This window comes from Mus pahari, chromosome 3 (genome assembly GCF_900095145.1).
Source record: "Mus pahari chromosome 3, PAHARI_EIJ_v1.1, whole genome shotgun sequence".
NCBI lineage: Eukaryota > Metazoa > Chordata > Mammalia > Rodentia > Muridae > Mus > Mus pahari.
The window spans coordinates 71,000,711-71,016,678 of NC_034592.1; the positions used below are offsets into that span (position 1 = coordinate 71,000,711).

General features: G+C 36.1%; 1 protein-coding gene across 1 annotated transcript; it reads left to right on the forward strand.

Annotated features, from left to right (window-relative positions):
• Nucleotides 1–5,736: 5,736 nt before the first annotated feature.
• LOC110319419 (olfactory receptor 8H1-like) lies at nucleotides 5,737–6,702 on the forward strand. Its single transcript, XM_021194916.1, has one exon. It carries the CDS (start codon nucleotides 5,737–5,739, stop codon nucleotides 6,700–6,702), a length of 966 nt encoding a protein of 321 aa, XP_021050575.1.
• The last annotated feature ends 9,266 nt before the right edge of the window (nucleotides 6,703–15,968 follow it).

A 15,968-nucleotide genomic window follows, 5' to 3' on the forward strand; every position in this document is an offset into this window, starting at 1 on the left:
TGGTGCAATTTTGGCACAGAATTGTGGGCTTGGCTAACAAATGTCTGATTTAACTTGAGACCCACCACCAGAGAAAGTGTATTCCTGGATGGCAAGCAACAGGAAACCAGATACCTCAGACACCTAGAGTAGAACCAAACATGACTAGGAAAAAAAGTGAAATGATCCCTGCTAATATTCTGCAATACTCAGAGATTGATATCTTGTGAGTCACTACTAGAGAGTCACCTCTGCATCATGTGGAGAGACAGTCTAAATTGGATGTCTCTACTGGGTCCCCTCCCACACAACAGAGACTGGGGAACCCCATGGAGGAGGAACAGGAAAGAATGTAAGAGTCAGAAGTGATAAAGAACTCTAGCAGAACAAGGTCCACTGATTCTACTAAGCAAGGCTCACATGGACTCACTCACAGAGGGTGAAGCAGAAAGGATCAGGACTGGGTGGGTCTGCACCATGTCCTCTGCAAATGTTATTGTTGTAAACTTAGTGTTTTTGTGAGACTCCTAACAACAGAAGGAAGTGTGACTTTGCCCTTTGAGCCTGCTCTTAAGACACTATCCCTCCTGTTGGCTTGCCTTGTGCAGCCTATGTACAAGGGCTTTTGCCTTGTTTTATTGTATCTTGTTTTATTGTGTTTGTTTTTTGTTTCTTTTACATTCTTTTCAGAATGTGAATGGTGGGGGAGTGGATCTGAGAGAGAGGGGAGGTGAATATGAGCTCAGAGTAATGGTAGAAGGGGAAACTGTAGTTGAGATGTCTCCTATGAGAGAAGAATCTACTTCCAATAAAAATAAGTATTTGTCATAATTATCACTCGACTTAATTCGTTTTTACAAGGAAAAATTCATCCACTATTTTTATCTTGTTCAGTTCATGTACTCACATGCATCCATGCACACACATTCCTGCAAAATTGATATTAATTGCACTTATTTTACCTGCTTACAGTAATCAATATGAAATATAAAAATGACTTAATCTGGTACAAAATATATGAAACTAAGGACTTTGTAAAATGTCCTCACAAGACAGGCCATGCTACATAAAATTCTAATGGTAAAATATTGATTATACATTTCAAATATGAAAATGTTCCAGGGCCCCAATGGAGGAGCTAGAGAAAGTACACCAGGAGCTAAAGGGGTCTGCAACCCTATCTATGAATTTGAAGCAGGCTAAGATTCTGATATGTCAGATTAGGTGCTCAAACCCCTGAGTATTATTATAACTGTGCTAATTTTGGAACATGTATATCTTCATGGTTTACTACATTATCCATTGTATTGACATGAGTAACATTGCTGAGCTAGACTATGGCACAGGCCTCTGTGATCATTACTTAGAGGATGAGTCAAGAGAATGGATAAGTATGAGGCCAATCTGGTCTACATGTAAAGACATGTTTTATGAAAGTAAATAAATAATAAATAAGTTTTCACTTATGTGTGTGTGTGTGTGTGTGTGTGTGTGTGTGTGTGTTTGAGAGAGAGAGAGAGAGAGAGAGAGAGAGAGAGAGAGAGAGAGAGAGAGAGATTGATTTAATTATCAGAAGCAGTTCTCTGGAAGTTACAGTTCCTTCTTAGAATGGCTAAGGCTTCTTTAATTTTTAGGACATTCTACAAAGAGTTTAGATCATATTCATTACACAGTCTCAGGTTCTATTGTTTTATTAGATATTTTATTTATTTTATATTTTCTTACCTAGTTTCTCCTCTGAAAAATCTCCTATCCTCTCTCCAATCTCCCTGCTCCTCAACCCACCCACTCTCATTCCTGGTCCTGGCATTCCCCTATACTGAACCATAGAGCCTTCCCAGGACCAAGGGCCTCTCCTTCTATTGATGACCTGCTAGGCCATCTTCTACTACAAATATAGCTAAAGCCATAAGTTCCACCATGTGTTTTCTTTGATTGGTGGTATAGTTCCAAGGAGCTCTGAGGGTACTGGTTAATTCATATTAATGTTCCTTCTATGGGGCTTCAGTCCCCTTCAGCTCCCTGGGTATTTCTCTTGCTTCTTCATTGGGGACCTTATGCATCATCCAATGGATGACTGTGAGCATCCACTTCTGTATTTGCCAGGCACTGGCAGAGCCTTGCATGAGACAGCTATATCAGGCTCCTGTCAGCAGGCTCTTGTTGGCTTCTGCCAAGTGTCTGGGTTTGGTGGTTGTTTATGGGTAGATACCCAAGTGGGGCAGTCTCTGGTTGGTCATTCCTTCAGGCTCTGCTCCGAACTTTGTAACTCCTTCCATGGGTATTTTATTCCCCATTTTAAGAAGGAACGAACTATCCACACTTTGTTCTTCCTTCTTCTTGAGTTTCATTATTTTTGCAAATTGTATCTTGGGTATTCTAAGGCTTGGGTATTCTGGGCTAATATCCCCTTATCAGTGAGTGCATATCATGTGTGTTCTTTTGTGATGGGGTTTCCTCATTCAGGATATCCTTCGGATCCATCCATTTGTCTAAGAATTTCATAAATTCATTGTTTTTAATAGCTGAGTAATACTCTATTGTGTAAATGTACTAAATATTCTGTATCCATTCTTTGTTTTTGTTTTTTTTTTTTTTTTTAGATATTTTCTTTACTTACATTTCAAATGTTATCCCCTTTCCTGGTTTCCTCTCAGAAAACTCCCTATCTCCTCCCCACTTCCCCTGATTACCAACCCACCCATTCCTGCTTCCTGGCCCTGGCATTCTTCTGCACTGGGGCATAGAGCCCTCCTCACAGGACCAAGGACTTCTCCTCCCATTGATGTCTGACAAGGCCATCCTTTGCTACATATGCAGCTGGAGGCCTGAGTCCCTCCATGTGTACTCTTTGGTTTGTGGTTTAGTCCCTGGGAGATCTGGAGGTACTAGTTAGTTCATATTGTTGGTTCTCTCAATCTCTTTTTTTTTCAAAATTTTTATTAGATATTTTCTTCATTTATAATTCAAATGCTATCCCAAAAGCTTCTTATACCCTACCCCCACCCTGTTATCCAACCCACCCATTCCTGCTTCCTGGCCCAGGTATTCCCCTGTATTGGGGCATATATCCATTCTTCTGTTGAGGGACATCTGGGTTCTTTCCAGCTTCTGGCTATTATAAATAAGGCTGCTATGAACATAGGGGAGCATGTGTCCTTATTCAAGTTGGAACATTTTCTGGGTATATGCCCAGGAGAGGTATTGCTAGATCTTCTGGTAGTAGTATGTCCAATTTTATAACAACCTGTGTTATACATACCACCATCCCTTGGGGTACAACCCGAAGAAGGAGTCATTTCTACCTATTTAGTGATATTAATTTCATTATAAATCAAGAATAAAACCTCACAAGAATCTCTCACTTTGACTATACCTGTAATAATTTATTTCCCAGAAAAAATAAACATTTAGCTATTTTAAAATTATATTCCCATGTTTTCATTCTTTTTTTTTTTGTCATATGACAGTACCTTGCATTGCCATCTCTAAAATACTTGAAAAGAAATTTTATTTTATTGTTTGACACTTATTCAAGTATAACTGCAAACTTCTTTGCTGCAGTTGCTGGATTGGGGGTTTGGATGAGAAGTTTTCATTCTTACTAAAGAGCACATTTGATTCAATTATGAATATATAAAATTAAATGTATTTTACCTAGTTTTAGGATTATTATTATATTCAAAACATATTCCATTTTTATATTCTCATAGTATGTTTTAAATAAAAATAAAGTTAATATTTACAGAAAAATGAAGCAAATAGTTCAGGTGTCATATTTTGCTAATAACAATGAAATTGCACAGGAAAACAGAGCTTCAGTCACCCCTGTGATGCTACATGATTCTCAGGTTGAGAACGTCCTGTGCACTTAGTGAAGACTAGTGCACACCCAATACAAAATATGCTAAACTAAGTTCTTTGTCAAGTGTCCCCACAAGTTAAGCCATTGTACATAAAATTCTAATGGTAAAATATTGGGTATACAATTAAATAATTTTGAAAATATGCAAGTGATACCAAAATCTGCTCTTTTACAAAAATAATATAACTTAGAAAAATGATATTTTTATTTTGGAAAACCTGTTAAGTGGAGATTGTCTCGTCTGACTAATACCAAGTTCATTAGAATCTACTGCTTGTATTGCATACATTTTACTCTGTAAAGACTCACATTTTTAAATTTAAAACATCTCTCATGAAAAATTTTGCCACTTCATCCTTGATACTGACACTGATAAAGGTATAAATATATATTTATGTATATTTGAATAATATGTTTTCTTTTCCAGAGGACTAAGAAATTATCAATATGTACATTGTGATACTTACAACTATAATCCATAAATACATATTAATTGCAGTTTGTAACTGTTTATTTAAAATGCATTTTACATGTAGTCATAAAACAATGCACTGAACATATTCATTGTTTTCATCAGGCTTCTTGGGAAATCCCAGAAGCTTTACTGAATTAGTCCTTGAACTTTGGTTTATGAAATCATGCCAAATAATATTTCTGGAAAATTGGTCCCTGAAGAAGTCCACATATTGGTGACACCCATTTTCCTTAGACAGTGGCAGAGATAAAAGTTCTGTAACTCCTCAGCTAATGCCTGTCATAAACTTTAACATGCTTTTGAGTTATATCTGCGTAAGAAAATTTCCATTTTGTCAATACTCAAGAATAATTTCCAGGGTGACATAACTCTGAATTTAAAAAATGAATGGACAAATATATAAAGGTATAGATTGCATACAATATATGTGTTGCAGTACATAAATATTTGTACCTTTAATCATATTTTACATATTATTCGTAAGAAAAATTATAAATTAGCATAATTTTGGATATGTGATGTGAAGTATTCATTCATTTACTTTTATTGATTCATTATTTATTTTTGTGTATGTTTTCCATTCACAAACCGTGACTCACAATGAGAATTGTTAAAATTGGCAAGGTTTGGATCTGTTTGGTTGATATAAGGGCTTTACTTTCGAAACAAGTAAACACTTAGCATTGTGCCTTAACTAAGTAAGTATCAAGATTTGTGCAAACAACCACACAGCATTGATTAAGAGTCTATGAGTGGTGGTACAATCTTCAAATATATTTGAGGTTTCATTGACAGGAAGATAATGCATTCAATCTCCATTAATATTTATATGTCATCAAGTACCCTATTAAACAGTACTAAAATTAAAACCTATTTTTTAGTTTTTACTATCAAATATTAATGAAAAATGTCTGTACGGAAGTTTTCTTTTCTCATTATATATAATAGGTAAGAAGTTAGGATTAGAAAAGTAGTCATATACAGGACACAAACTCTTATTCATGTTCCTTTGAGCAAAACTGCTCAGAAAACCACAGAGGCAGCATTCATTTAAACTCAGTTGTTAAAAGTGATTTGGCCTTTCTAGCTTCTTCATTTAGTGGCATGTGTGTCAGTAGTACCTAAAGACAAATATTCAATACTAATTAAGGTACTATTAAAGGAAATAGTTTATATTAGTACTATGGTAAATAAAACCATGAATTATACCACCTCTTATGGTATCCTGGTCAAATATGAATTTTTACTTCTATCTACTTTCAATATTTGTTCATCCTCATACTGTAAAAGGAGTATCAATATTGAGCTAACAAAAATAAAAAACATACCAGAATGTACATTTGAAGGAAACATCTTTTTAAGGTTAATTAATCAGAATATCACCTTTCATTTCTTTTCAGTTTTAGGTTCCTTCACAATGAACACCTGGAATTACACAGAAGAGTCAGACTTCATCCTCATGGGACTGACCGATTCCAAAGAGATACAACTAGTACTTACTGTCCTGTTTGTCCTGATTTACCTGGTCACTGTGCTGGGGAACACAGGCATGATGCTGATCATTCATCTAGATGCTCAGCTTCACACTCCGATGTACTTCTTCCTAAGTCATTTGTCATTCCTTGACCTCAGTTACTCAACTGTCATCACACCTAAAACTTTACAGAATCTGCTGACTTCCACCAAAATCATTTCCTTTATTGGTTGTTTCACTCAGATGTATGCTTTTGTCCTCTTGGCAGCTGCTGAATGTTTTCTTCTTGCTTCAATGGCCTATGATAGATATGTGGCTATTTGNAACCCCTTACAATACCCAGTTATCATGTCCACAAGATTCTGTAGTGCCCTTCTCACTGGTTCCTATATGATTGGAACTATGGACTCCACTGTTAATATAGTGTGTATGAACACCTTATATTTCTGCAGANCCAAGGTAATTCATCACTTTTTTTGTGACACATCCCCAATTTTAGCACTGTCTTGTAGTGATACACATAACATTCAAATCATTATATTCATCTTTGCTGGTTCCACTCTAGTGGTGTCTCTTATCACAATANCTGCATCCTATGTNTCTATTCTCTCTACTATTTTGAAAATNAATTCNACTTCAGGAAAGCANAAANCCTTCTCCACTTGTGCTTCTCATCTCCTAGGAGTCACTGTCTTTTATGGTACTTTGATTTTTACTTACTTGAAACCAAGTAATTCCTACTCCTTGGGAAAGGATCAAGTGGCTTCTGTTTTCTACACCATTGTGATCCCCATGCTGAACCCACTCATTTATAGTCTCAGAAACAAAGAAGTGAAAAATGCTATCCATAGAGTTATCAGAAAGCAGAAAGACTCAAAACTTAACTTCAGAGTGGCACTAAGTGATTAAGCTATTCTTTTCTTTCATATGTGTGTGTGTGTGTGTGTGTGTGTGTGTAGATATGTCTGTGTAGATATGAATATATTCAAATATACATGAACACACACACACACACACACACACACACACACATATATATATATATATATATATATATATATATATATATATATATATATATATCCTTTTCTTTGTCTCTCTAAATGCACCCGACAACATGATTTCTATCTCTGTGGAACTTCTCTTACACAAATGCTACCTTGGCCATTTATAGAATGATTTCTAAAATTTCTTGTATTTGGAAATCAGGAAACACATTACTGATGGTTTAAATAGGTATATGTTACTTAAAGCATGAAGAGATAACTTTGACACAAAACAAATAGCTTCAGAATCATTATTTTACAGTTTATATATTAATGAGATAGCTGTGAAATGATTAATGATTCTCTAACTGTTTAAGCTTCATTTTCCTAGATTCATAATATAAATAGTAACTATAGGAGCATGTGATGTGACAATTAATTAAATATATTTAAATATAATCATAGTAAACACATTGCTATTAATTATAATTAAGATTTAATTTTTAATAATTTATATTCATTATGTCTTTTCTTTAAGAATACCTACTATGTTTTTCAAATACATTTAGTTAGCTCAGGAAAATATGAGTAAAGTTATAACCAGTAATACTCAAATATGACTTTGTAATATACATTTTATTAGTAAATTGTCATGTGTTGTTTGTGATCACTGAAATTGACTTTGTAAGTGGTATTGCCCTATCTCATTTTAGAGTCATGGATGTTTGTTTCAAAGTATCTGCCAAACCCTCAAATGAGAGTCTTGTTCTCATAACACTGTAATAGGGATGTGAGAGAATAGGAATTAGTCACAATGTGCCTTTGGGAACGAATAGTACTTTAACCATTTCAAAAAGACATTACTGCTGTTTATACTATGAAATAAAAGTGCTCACCACTAGAAAACAAAACTGAAAGCTTCTCCATGGAAAGAGAGCTCAACTGGGAACACAGGATGACTGGCTTAGTCTGTTACTAAATAAACACACTCAGTTCAAACAAAAACTAATATCTATCATATAATATTCTCTAGAATGTACAGCAAACTTTGGAATAAGCTTTGGAATTAAGGGACCTATGTTAACAAAAGTATTATTTACTAGTTTTTGTGACAATTTAGAAACAAAGATTTTTATAGGAATAGAAATATTGTAACAATTATATCTAACCTTGTGCAAGCTGTACTAAATCAATAATGATGGAAACATGTCCATGTAAGATATGTAGAAACAAAATTCTGTCATTCCCTTTATACTTCCTTTGTTATATTTTCATTCTTTAAAAACCGTCAAAGTGGCATTGCATTCTGTAAGATGAAAGTTTTGTAAGTGTATGAGAAAAAAAGCAGGTTTCTATTCTTATATTGTTACTACATTAATACATTGCAAATGTACCATTTACAGAATTACACACTGTACGTTTGAAAAATATTTAATTCCGAGGCATATACAAATCCTTAGGGTATTTCAATGATCTAAAACTAAATTCTCATTTAAAAAGTTGACATGCTTTTTACTTTTATATTTTACAAAAGAAACACATGAAATCAAAAAGTTGACAAAAAATATTTTGTTGTGCATCTCAATATTTGTTATAATAAAATTGATTTTATTTAAAAAATTTTTATATATATGTTCTGTACTTACAATTTGAATTGGCTTCTTTCTTTTTTTATGTTTGTAGAACATGATTTTAATATTTTCAACTAATATTCAACAAACAGAATAATTATTTTAATATATATTTTGTTCTTATGTCTCCCTTTTCATTTGTTTTTTTCATGTTCTTCCTTTTTTTAATAAATTAATTTATTTTTTTACACTCCATATTCCATTCCCTGCCCCCCATCCACCCTGCCAATGCTCCACATTCCATACCTACTCTCCACCCCCTATGCCATCTGGATACCCCCACCCACCACCCCACCTGAACTCTAAACTCCCTGGGGCCTCCAGTATCTGGAGGAATAGGTGCATCATTTCTGAATGAACACAGACCTGAAAGTCCTCTACTGTATGTGTGCTGGCAGCCTAATATCAGCTGGTGTAAGGTACCTGGTTGGTGATCCAGTGTTTGTGAAATCTCGGGGTCCAGATTAATTGAGACTGCTGATCCTCCTACAGAATCACCCTTCTCCTCAGCTTCTTTCAGCCTTCCCTAACTCAACAACAGGGCACAGATGCTTCTGTCCATTGATTGGGTGCAAATAACTGCATCTGACTCTTTCAGCTGTTTGTTGGGTCTTTCAGAGGGNAGTCATGATAGATACCTTTTTGTGAGCATTCCATAGCCTCAGTAATAGTGTCAGACCTTGGTACCTCCCCTTGAGCTGGATCCCACTTTGGGCCTTTCACTTGACTATCTTTTCCTCAGGCTCCTCTCCATTTCCATCCCTGTAATTCTTTCAGACACAAACAATTATGGGTCAGAGTTGTGACTATGGGATGGCAACCCCATCCCACACTTGATGTCCTGTCTTCCTGCTGGAGGTAAGCTCAGTCTCCCTATTGTCAGGCATTATATCTAAAGACCCTCACTTTGATTCCTGAGAGTCTCTTACCTCACAGGTCTCTCTTGTCTTCTGAAGGGTCCCTTCAACCTCCTCTTTTCTTTCTTTTTTTTTTTTTAATTTTTTTTATTATTATTATTTTCTTTATTTACATTTCAAATGCTATCCCGAAAGTTATCTATACCCCACTCCCGCCCCTGCTCCCCTACCCAACCACTCCCACTACTTGACCCTGGCCTTCCCTTGTGCTGGGTCATATAAAGTTTGCAAGACAAAGGGGCCTCTCTTCCCAGTGATGGCCAATTAGGCCATCTTCTGCTACATATATAGCTAGAGACTCACGCTCAGGGGTACTGGTTAGTTCATATTGTTGTTGCATCTACAGGGTTGCAGCCCCCTACAACTCCTTGGGTACTTTCTCTAGCTCCTCCATTGGGGTCCCTGTTCCATCCAATATCTGACTGTGAGCATCCACTTCTGTGTTTGCCAGGCACTGACATTGCCTCACAAGAGGCCGCTATATCAGGGTCCCTTCAGCAGAATGTTGTTGGCATGTGCATTAGTATCTAGGTTTGGTGGTTGATGATGGGATGGATTCCCTGATGGGGTAGTCTCTGGATAGTCCATCCTTTCATCTTAGCTCTAAATTTTGTCTCTGTACCTATATCCTTTCATGAATATTTTGTTCCTTATTCTAAGGAGGAATGAAGTATCCACACGATGGTCATCCTTCTTGGTTTTCTTGTGTTTTGCATGGTGTATCTTGGGTATTCTAAGTTTCTGGGCTAATATCTGCTTATCAGTGAGTGCATATCTAGTGACTTCTTTTGTGATTGGGTTACCTCACTAAGGATGATATCCTCCAGATACATCCATTTGCTCAAGAATTTCATAAATTCATTGTTTTGAATAGCTGAGTTGTACTCCATTGTGTAAATGTACCACATTTTCTGTATCCATTCCTCTATTGAGGAACTTCTGGGTTCTTTCCAGCTTCTGGCTATTATAAGTAAAGCTGCTATGAACATAGTAGAGCATGTGTCCTTATTACCAGTTGGAAGATCTTCTGGGTATATGCCCAGAAGAGGTATTGTTGCAACCTCCTCTTTTCTGATGTTGCCTGTTTCCATTCTTTCTGCTGGCCCTTGGGGTTTCAGTCCTTTTCCCTCACCCAATATCAGATCAGGTTCCCCTCTCCACCACACTCACCGACTCCCCTGTCCACTTTCCCTCCCTGTTTCCTCCCTCCCCAATTTTGATTGCTTTCTTCTTTCTCCCAAGTGGTACTGAGGTGTTCTCACTTGGGCACTTTGGCTAGTTGATTTTTTTTATTTCTGTGGACTTTATCTTAGGTATTCTGTATTGTGTACTTTTTGTTGTTATTTTTAATACTCACTGATTAGTGAGTATATACCACGTAAGTCCTTTTAGGTCTCAGTTACCTCACTCAGGATGATATTTTCTAGTTCCATTCATTTGCCTGCAAAAGTCAGGATGTCCTCATTCTTAATAGCTGTGTAGCATTTCACTGTGTAAATAAACCACATTTTTTGTATCCATTCATCTGTTGTGGGACATCTGGTATGATTCTAGCTTCTGGCTGTCACAAACAAGGCTGCATCTTTTGGGTATATTCCCAAGAGTGGTATAGCTGGGTGTTCAGGTTGATCTTTTTCCAGTTTTCTGAGGAATCTCCAGAATGGTGTCCAGAGTGGTTGTACCAGTTTGCAATCCCAACAGTAATTGAGGAGTGTTCCTCTTTCTCTATTATCTCTCCAACAAGTTTTGTCATCAGAGGTTTTGATCTTAGCCATTCTAATTGGTGTAAGGTGGAATCTCAGGGTCATTTTAATTTGCATTTCTCTGATCACTAAGGACTTTGAACATTTCCTTTTTTGTTTTTTTGTTTTGTTTTGTTTTTCCAGACAGGGTTTCTCTGTATATCCCTGGATGTTCTGGAACTCACTTTGTAGACAAGGCTCTCAAACTCAGAAATCTGCCTGCCTCTGCCTCCTGAGTGCTGGGATTCAAGGTGTATGCCACCACGCCCAGCTATGACTTTGAACATTTCTTTAGGTGTTTCTAAGCCATCCTCGATTCCTCAGTTGTGAATTCTCTGTTTAGTAGTTCTATACCCCATTATTGATTGGGTTGTTTGGTATTTTGTTGATTAGTTTCTTGAGTTCTTTAAATATTTTGAGTATTAGCCCTCTATTGGATGTGGGTTAGTCAAGTTTTTTCCAAGTCTGTAGGTTGCTGATTTGTCTTATTGAATATAACTTTTGCCTTACAAAAGCTTTCCAGTTTCATGAGGTCTTTTTGAGTCAGTTATTATGGGATAATAGTACCAGTTTACAATCCCACAATCAATGGAGGAGTATTCCTCTTTATCCACACCTTGCCAGCATCTATTTCCTGAGTTTTTTATCTTAGCCATTTTTATTGGTGTGATGTGGAATATCATGTTTGATTTGACTTGCATTTCTCTGATGACTAAGGAAGCTAAACATTTCTTTGGGTGCTTCTCTGCCATTACAGATTCCTTAGTAGTTCTTTCATAGAATTTTTGATGTTGCTTACATATACTATCATATCATCTGCAAACAGTGATACCTTGACTACTTCCTTTCCAATTTGTATCACTTTGACCTACTTTTGTTCTTTAATTGCTCTAGTTAGAGCTTCAACTACTATATTGAATTAATAGGAAAAGAGTGGGCAGCCTTTTTTTTGTCTGATTTTAGTGGAATTGTATCACATTTCTCATCATTTAATATGATGTTACCTGTTGGTTTGCTGTATATTATTCTTAATATGTTTAGTTATGTGCCTTGACTTCCTGATCTTTCCAATCCTTTTAACATGAAAGTGTGTTGTATTTTCTTGCAGGCTTTTCCAGCATCTAATGAGATTACAATGTGACTTGTTTTCTGAGTTTGTTTATATAGTGGATTATGTTGAAAGATTTTTGTATGTTGAACCATTACTGAATTCCTGGGTTGAAGATATTTGATGGTGGTGAGTACTCATTTTGATGCGTACATTTGATTGCATTCGGTTTGCAAGAATTTTATTGAGTATTTTTACAACGATATTCATAAGTAAAATTGTTCTAAAGTTCTCCTTCTTTGTTGGGTCTTTGTATGTCTTAGGTATCAGAATGACTGTGGTTTCATAGAGTCACTGTTTCTATTTTGTGGAATAGTTTGACAACTATTGGTATTAGGACTTTGAAGTTCTGAAAGAATTCTACACTAAAACAAACTGATCTTGGGTGCTTTTTTGGGGGGGGACTTTTAATGAATTCTTTCATTTCCTTAAGGGTTATGGGGTGGTTTCTCTAGTTTATCTGGTACTGATCTAGCTTTTGTACCTGGTATCTCTCTAGAAAATTATCCATTTCATTTAGTTTTTCCTGTTTGGTTGAGTATAGGCTTTTGTAGTGTGATCTGATGTTTTCTTTTTAATTTCCTCAGTTTCTGTTCTTTGTTCTGATTTTGTTAATCTGGATGCTGGTTTCATGCCCTTGAGTTAGATTGGCTAAGGGTTTATCTATCTTGTAGTTTTTCTCAAAGAACCAGATCTGAGTTTTGTTGATTCTTTGCATAGTTCTCTTTGTTTCTAATTGTTTGATTTCTCATAGGAGTTTGATTATTTACTGCTGTCTATTGGTATTGGATGTGTTTGTTTATTTTTCTTCTAGAGCTTTTAGATGTGTTCTTAAGTTTCTAGTTTTGAATCTCTCAAATATCTTTATGAGGGTAATCAGTGATTTGAATTTTCCTCTTAGCATGGTTTTCATTGTATACCGTAAGTTTGCTTATGCTATTCCTAATTTTTGTTAAATTCTAGAAAGTCTTTAATTTCCTTTTTTTTCTTTCAGTGTGACATTTCCTTTATTGGAATATAGAACAGTGAAAATCTCCAAAGAACTGGAAAAGCATGTAAATCTTCCCACTGCTCTCTCCGTGGTATATCAGAAATGTTTTAAAAATGTGAGATCATTGAAACAATTTAAAAGCAAGAACTGGTTTAAAATATTAAACTACTGTCTCAATTTGAAAACTGCAAACAGAGTATGTAATTGATAATTCAGAATTGCAAATCTGTGGAATTTTCCTCTTTTACTTTTTTTTAATATGCAATTATTTCATTGGATATTTCATTCATTCACATCTCAAATGCCATTCCCTTTTCTGATTTGCACCCAAGAAACACTCTATCCCATTTCCCTCCCCCTGCCTGTATGACAGTATGCCCCTACCTACTCACCCAACTAATCCTGCTTCCCCACACATGCATTTCCCCACACTGGAGCATTGAACTTCCACAGGACAAAGGGCCTCCTCTCCCATTGATGCCCAACAAGGCCATCCTCTGCTACACATACTGCTAGAGCCATGGGTCCCTCCATGTGTAATCCATGGTCGTTGGTTTAGACTCTGGGAGCTCTGGTTGGTTGATATTGCTATTCTTCCCATGGGTCTTCAAACCCCCTCAGCTCCCCCAGTCCTTTCTCTAACTCTTCTATTGGGACCCTATGATTATTTCAATGGCTGGCTGCAATCATCTGCCTCTATATATGTCTGGCTCTAGCAGAGCCTCTCAGGAGACATCTATATCAGGCTCCTGTCAACATGCACTTTTTGGCATCTACCATAGTATCTGTGTTTGGTGACTGTATATGGGATGGATACCCAGTTAGAACAATTTCTAGATGGCCTTTTCTTCAGTTTCTGTTCCACAATTTTTTTCCCATGAATATTTTGTTCCCCCTTCTAAGAAGAACTGAAGCACCCACACTTGGATCTTCCTTCTTCTTGAGCTTCATGTGGTCTGTGAATTGTATCTTTAATTTCTTTCTTCATTTCTTCCCTGAAAAAGTTATCTTTGAGTAGATAGTTATTCAATTTTCATGGGTATGTGGGCTTTCTTTTGATTTTGTTGTTATAAAGATCAACCTTAATCCATGGTGGTCTGATAGAAAGCATGGGATTATTTCAATCTTCTTTGGTATGCTGAGGCTTATTTTTTAAGCAGTTACATGATCAATTTTGGAGAAGGTACCAGAAGGTGCTGAGAATAAAGTATATTTTGTTTTAGGATGAAATGTTCTGTAAAAAAGTTAGTTTCACTGTGTCTACTCATTGTTGAATGTGGGGTGGTAATGTCTCCCAGTATAATTGTGTGAGGATCAATGTGTACTTGAACTTTAGTAAACTTTCTTTTACAAATTCGGGTACCCTTGCATTTGGGGCATAGATGGTCAGAATTGAGAGTTCATCTTGGTGGACTTTTCTTTTATGAGTAAGAAGTGATTTTCCCTATCTCTTTTGAAAACTTTTGGTTGAAACTCTTTTTAACTGAATATTACAATGGCTAATTCACCTTGTTTCTTGGGACCCTTTATTTGGAAAGCTTACTCTAGCCTTTTATTTTGAGGAAGTGTCTGTTTTTATCACTGATGTGTGTTTCCTGCATGCAACGACATGCTGGGTCCTATTTATGTATCCAATCTGCTAACCTATGTCTTTTTATGGTGAATTGAATTCCTTGACATTGAGAGATATTAAATACCAATGATTATTGATTCTTGTTATTTTTATTGTTTGTGGTGTTATATTGTTTTTGTGGTTCTCCTCTTTTGGGTTTGTTGTTCAATGTCAGACGTTTAGATTTTTTGATTTTTCATGGTTGTAGTTTCCCAGTTTATGTTGTAGTTTTCCTTCTCTTACCCTCTGTAGGACTGGATTAATGAAAAGATAACATATAAAGTTGATTTTGTCACAGAATATCTTGGTGTCTCCATCAGTGGTGATTGAGAGTTTTGCTGGGAAGGGTAGCCTACACTGATATTGTGTTCTCTTAGCATCTGAATAACATCTATCCAAGATCTTCTGGAGTTTAGAGTCTCTGTTAAAAAGTCTGGAGTATTTCTACTTTTATATGTTACATGGCATTTTCCCCTTACCTTTTCAATATTCTTTCCTTGTTCTGTGAAATTAGTGTTTTGATTATTATGTTACCAAAGGAATTTCTTTTCTAGTCAAATCTATTTGGTATTATGTAGGCTTTTTGTATGGTTATGACCATCTATTTCTTTAGGATAGGGAAGTTTTCATTTATGATTTTGTTGAAGATGTTTTCTGACCCTTTGCATTGGGAATCTTCTCTCTCTTCTATTCCTATTATTCTTAGGCTTCATCTTGTCATTGTTTCGTGAATTTCCTGGGTGTTTTAGGTTGGGAGCTTTTTGCACTATGTATTTTCTTTGACTGTTGTCTCAATATCTTCTATAGTATCTTCTACACTTGAGATTCTCTCTTCTATCTCTTGTATTCTGTTGGTGATGCTTGCAAATGTTACTCCTGATCTCTTTCCTAGATTGTCTATCTCCAGGCTTAACTCTCTTTGTGGTTTCTTTATTGCTACTATTTCCATTTTTAGATCTTGGATCCTTTTGTTCAATTCCTTCACCTGTTTGATTGTATTTCTCTGTACTTCTTTAAGGGATTCATGTGTATCTTCTTTACAGGTTCCTACCTGTTTACCTGTCTTCTCCTGTATTTCTTTAATAAAGTAATTTATATCTTCCTTAAGATCCTGTTAGATGGAGAGCGGACTGGAGAGGGGACCCGCAGCTGGACCCGATCGTCCTGCGCCTCTCCTGCCCAGGAGGG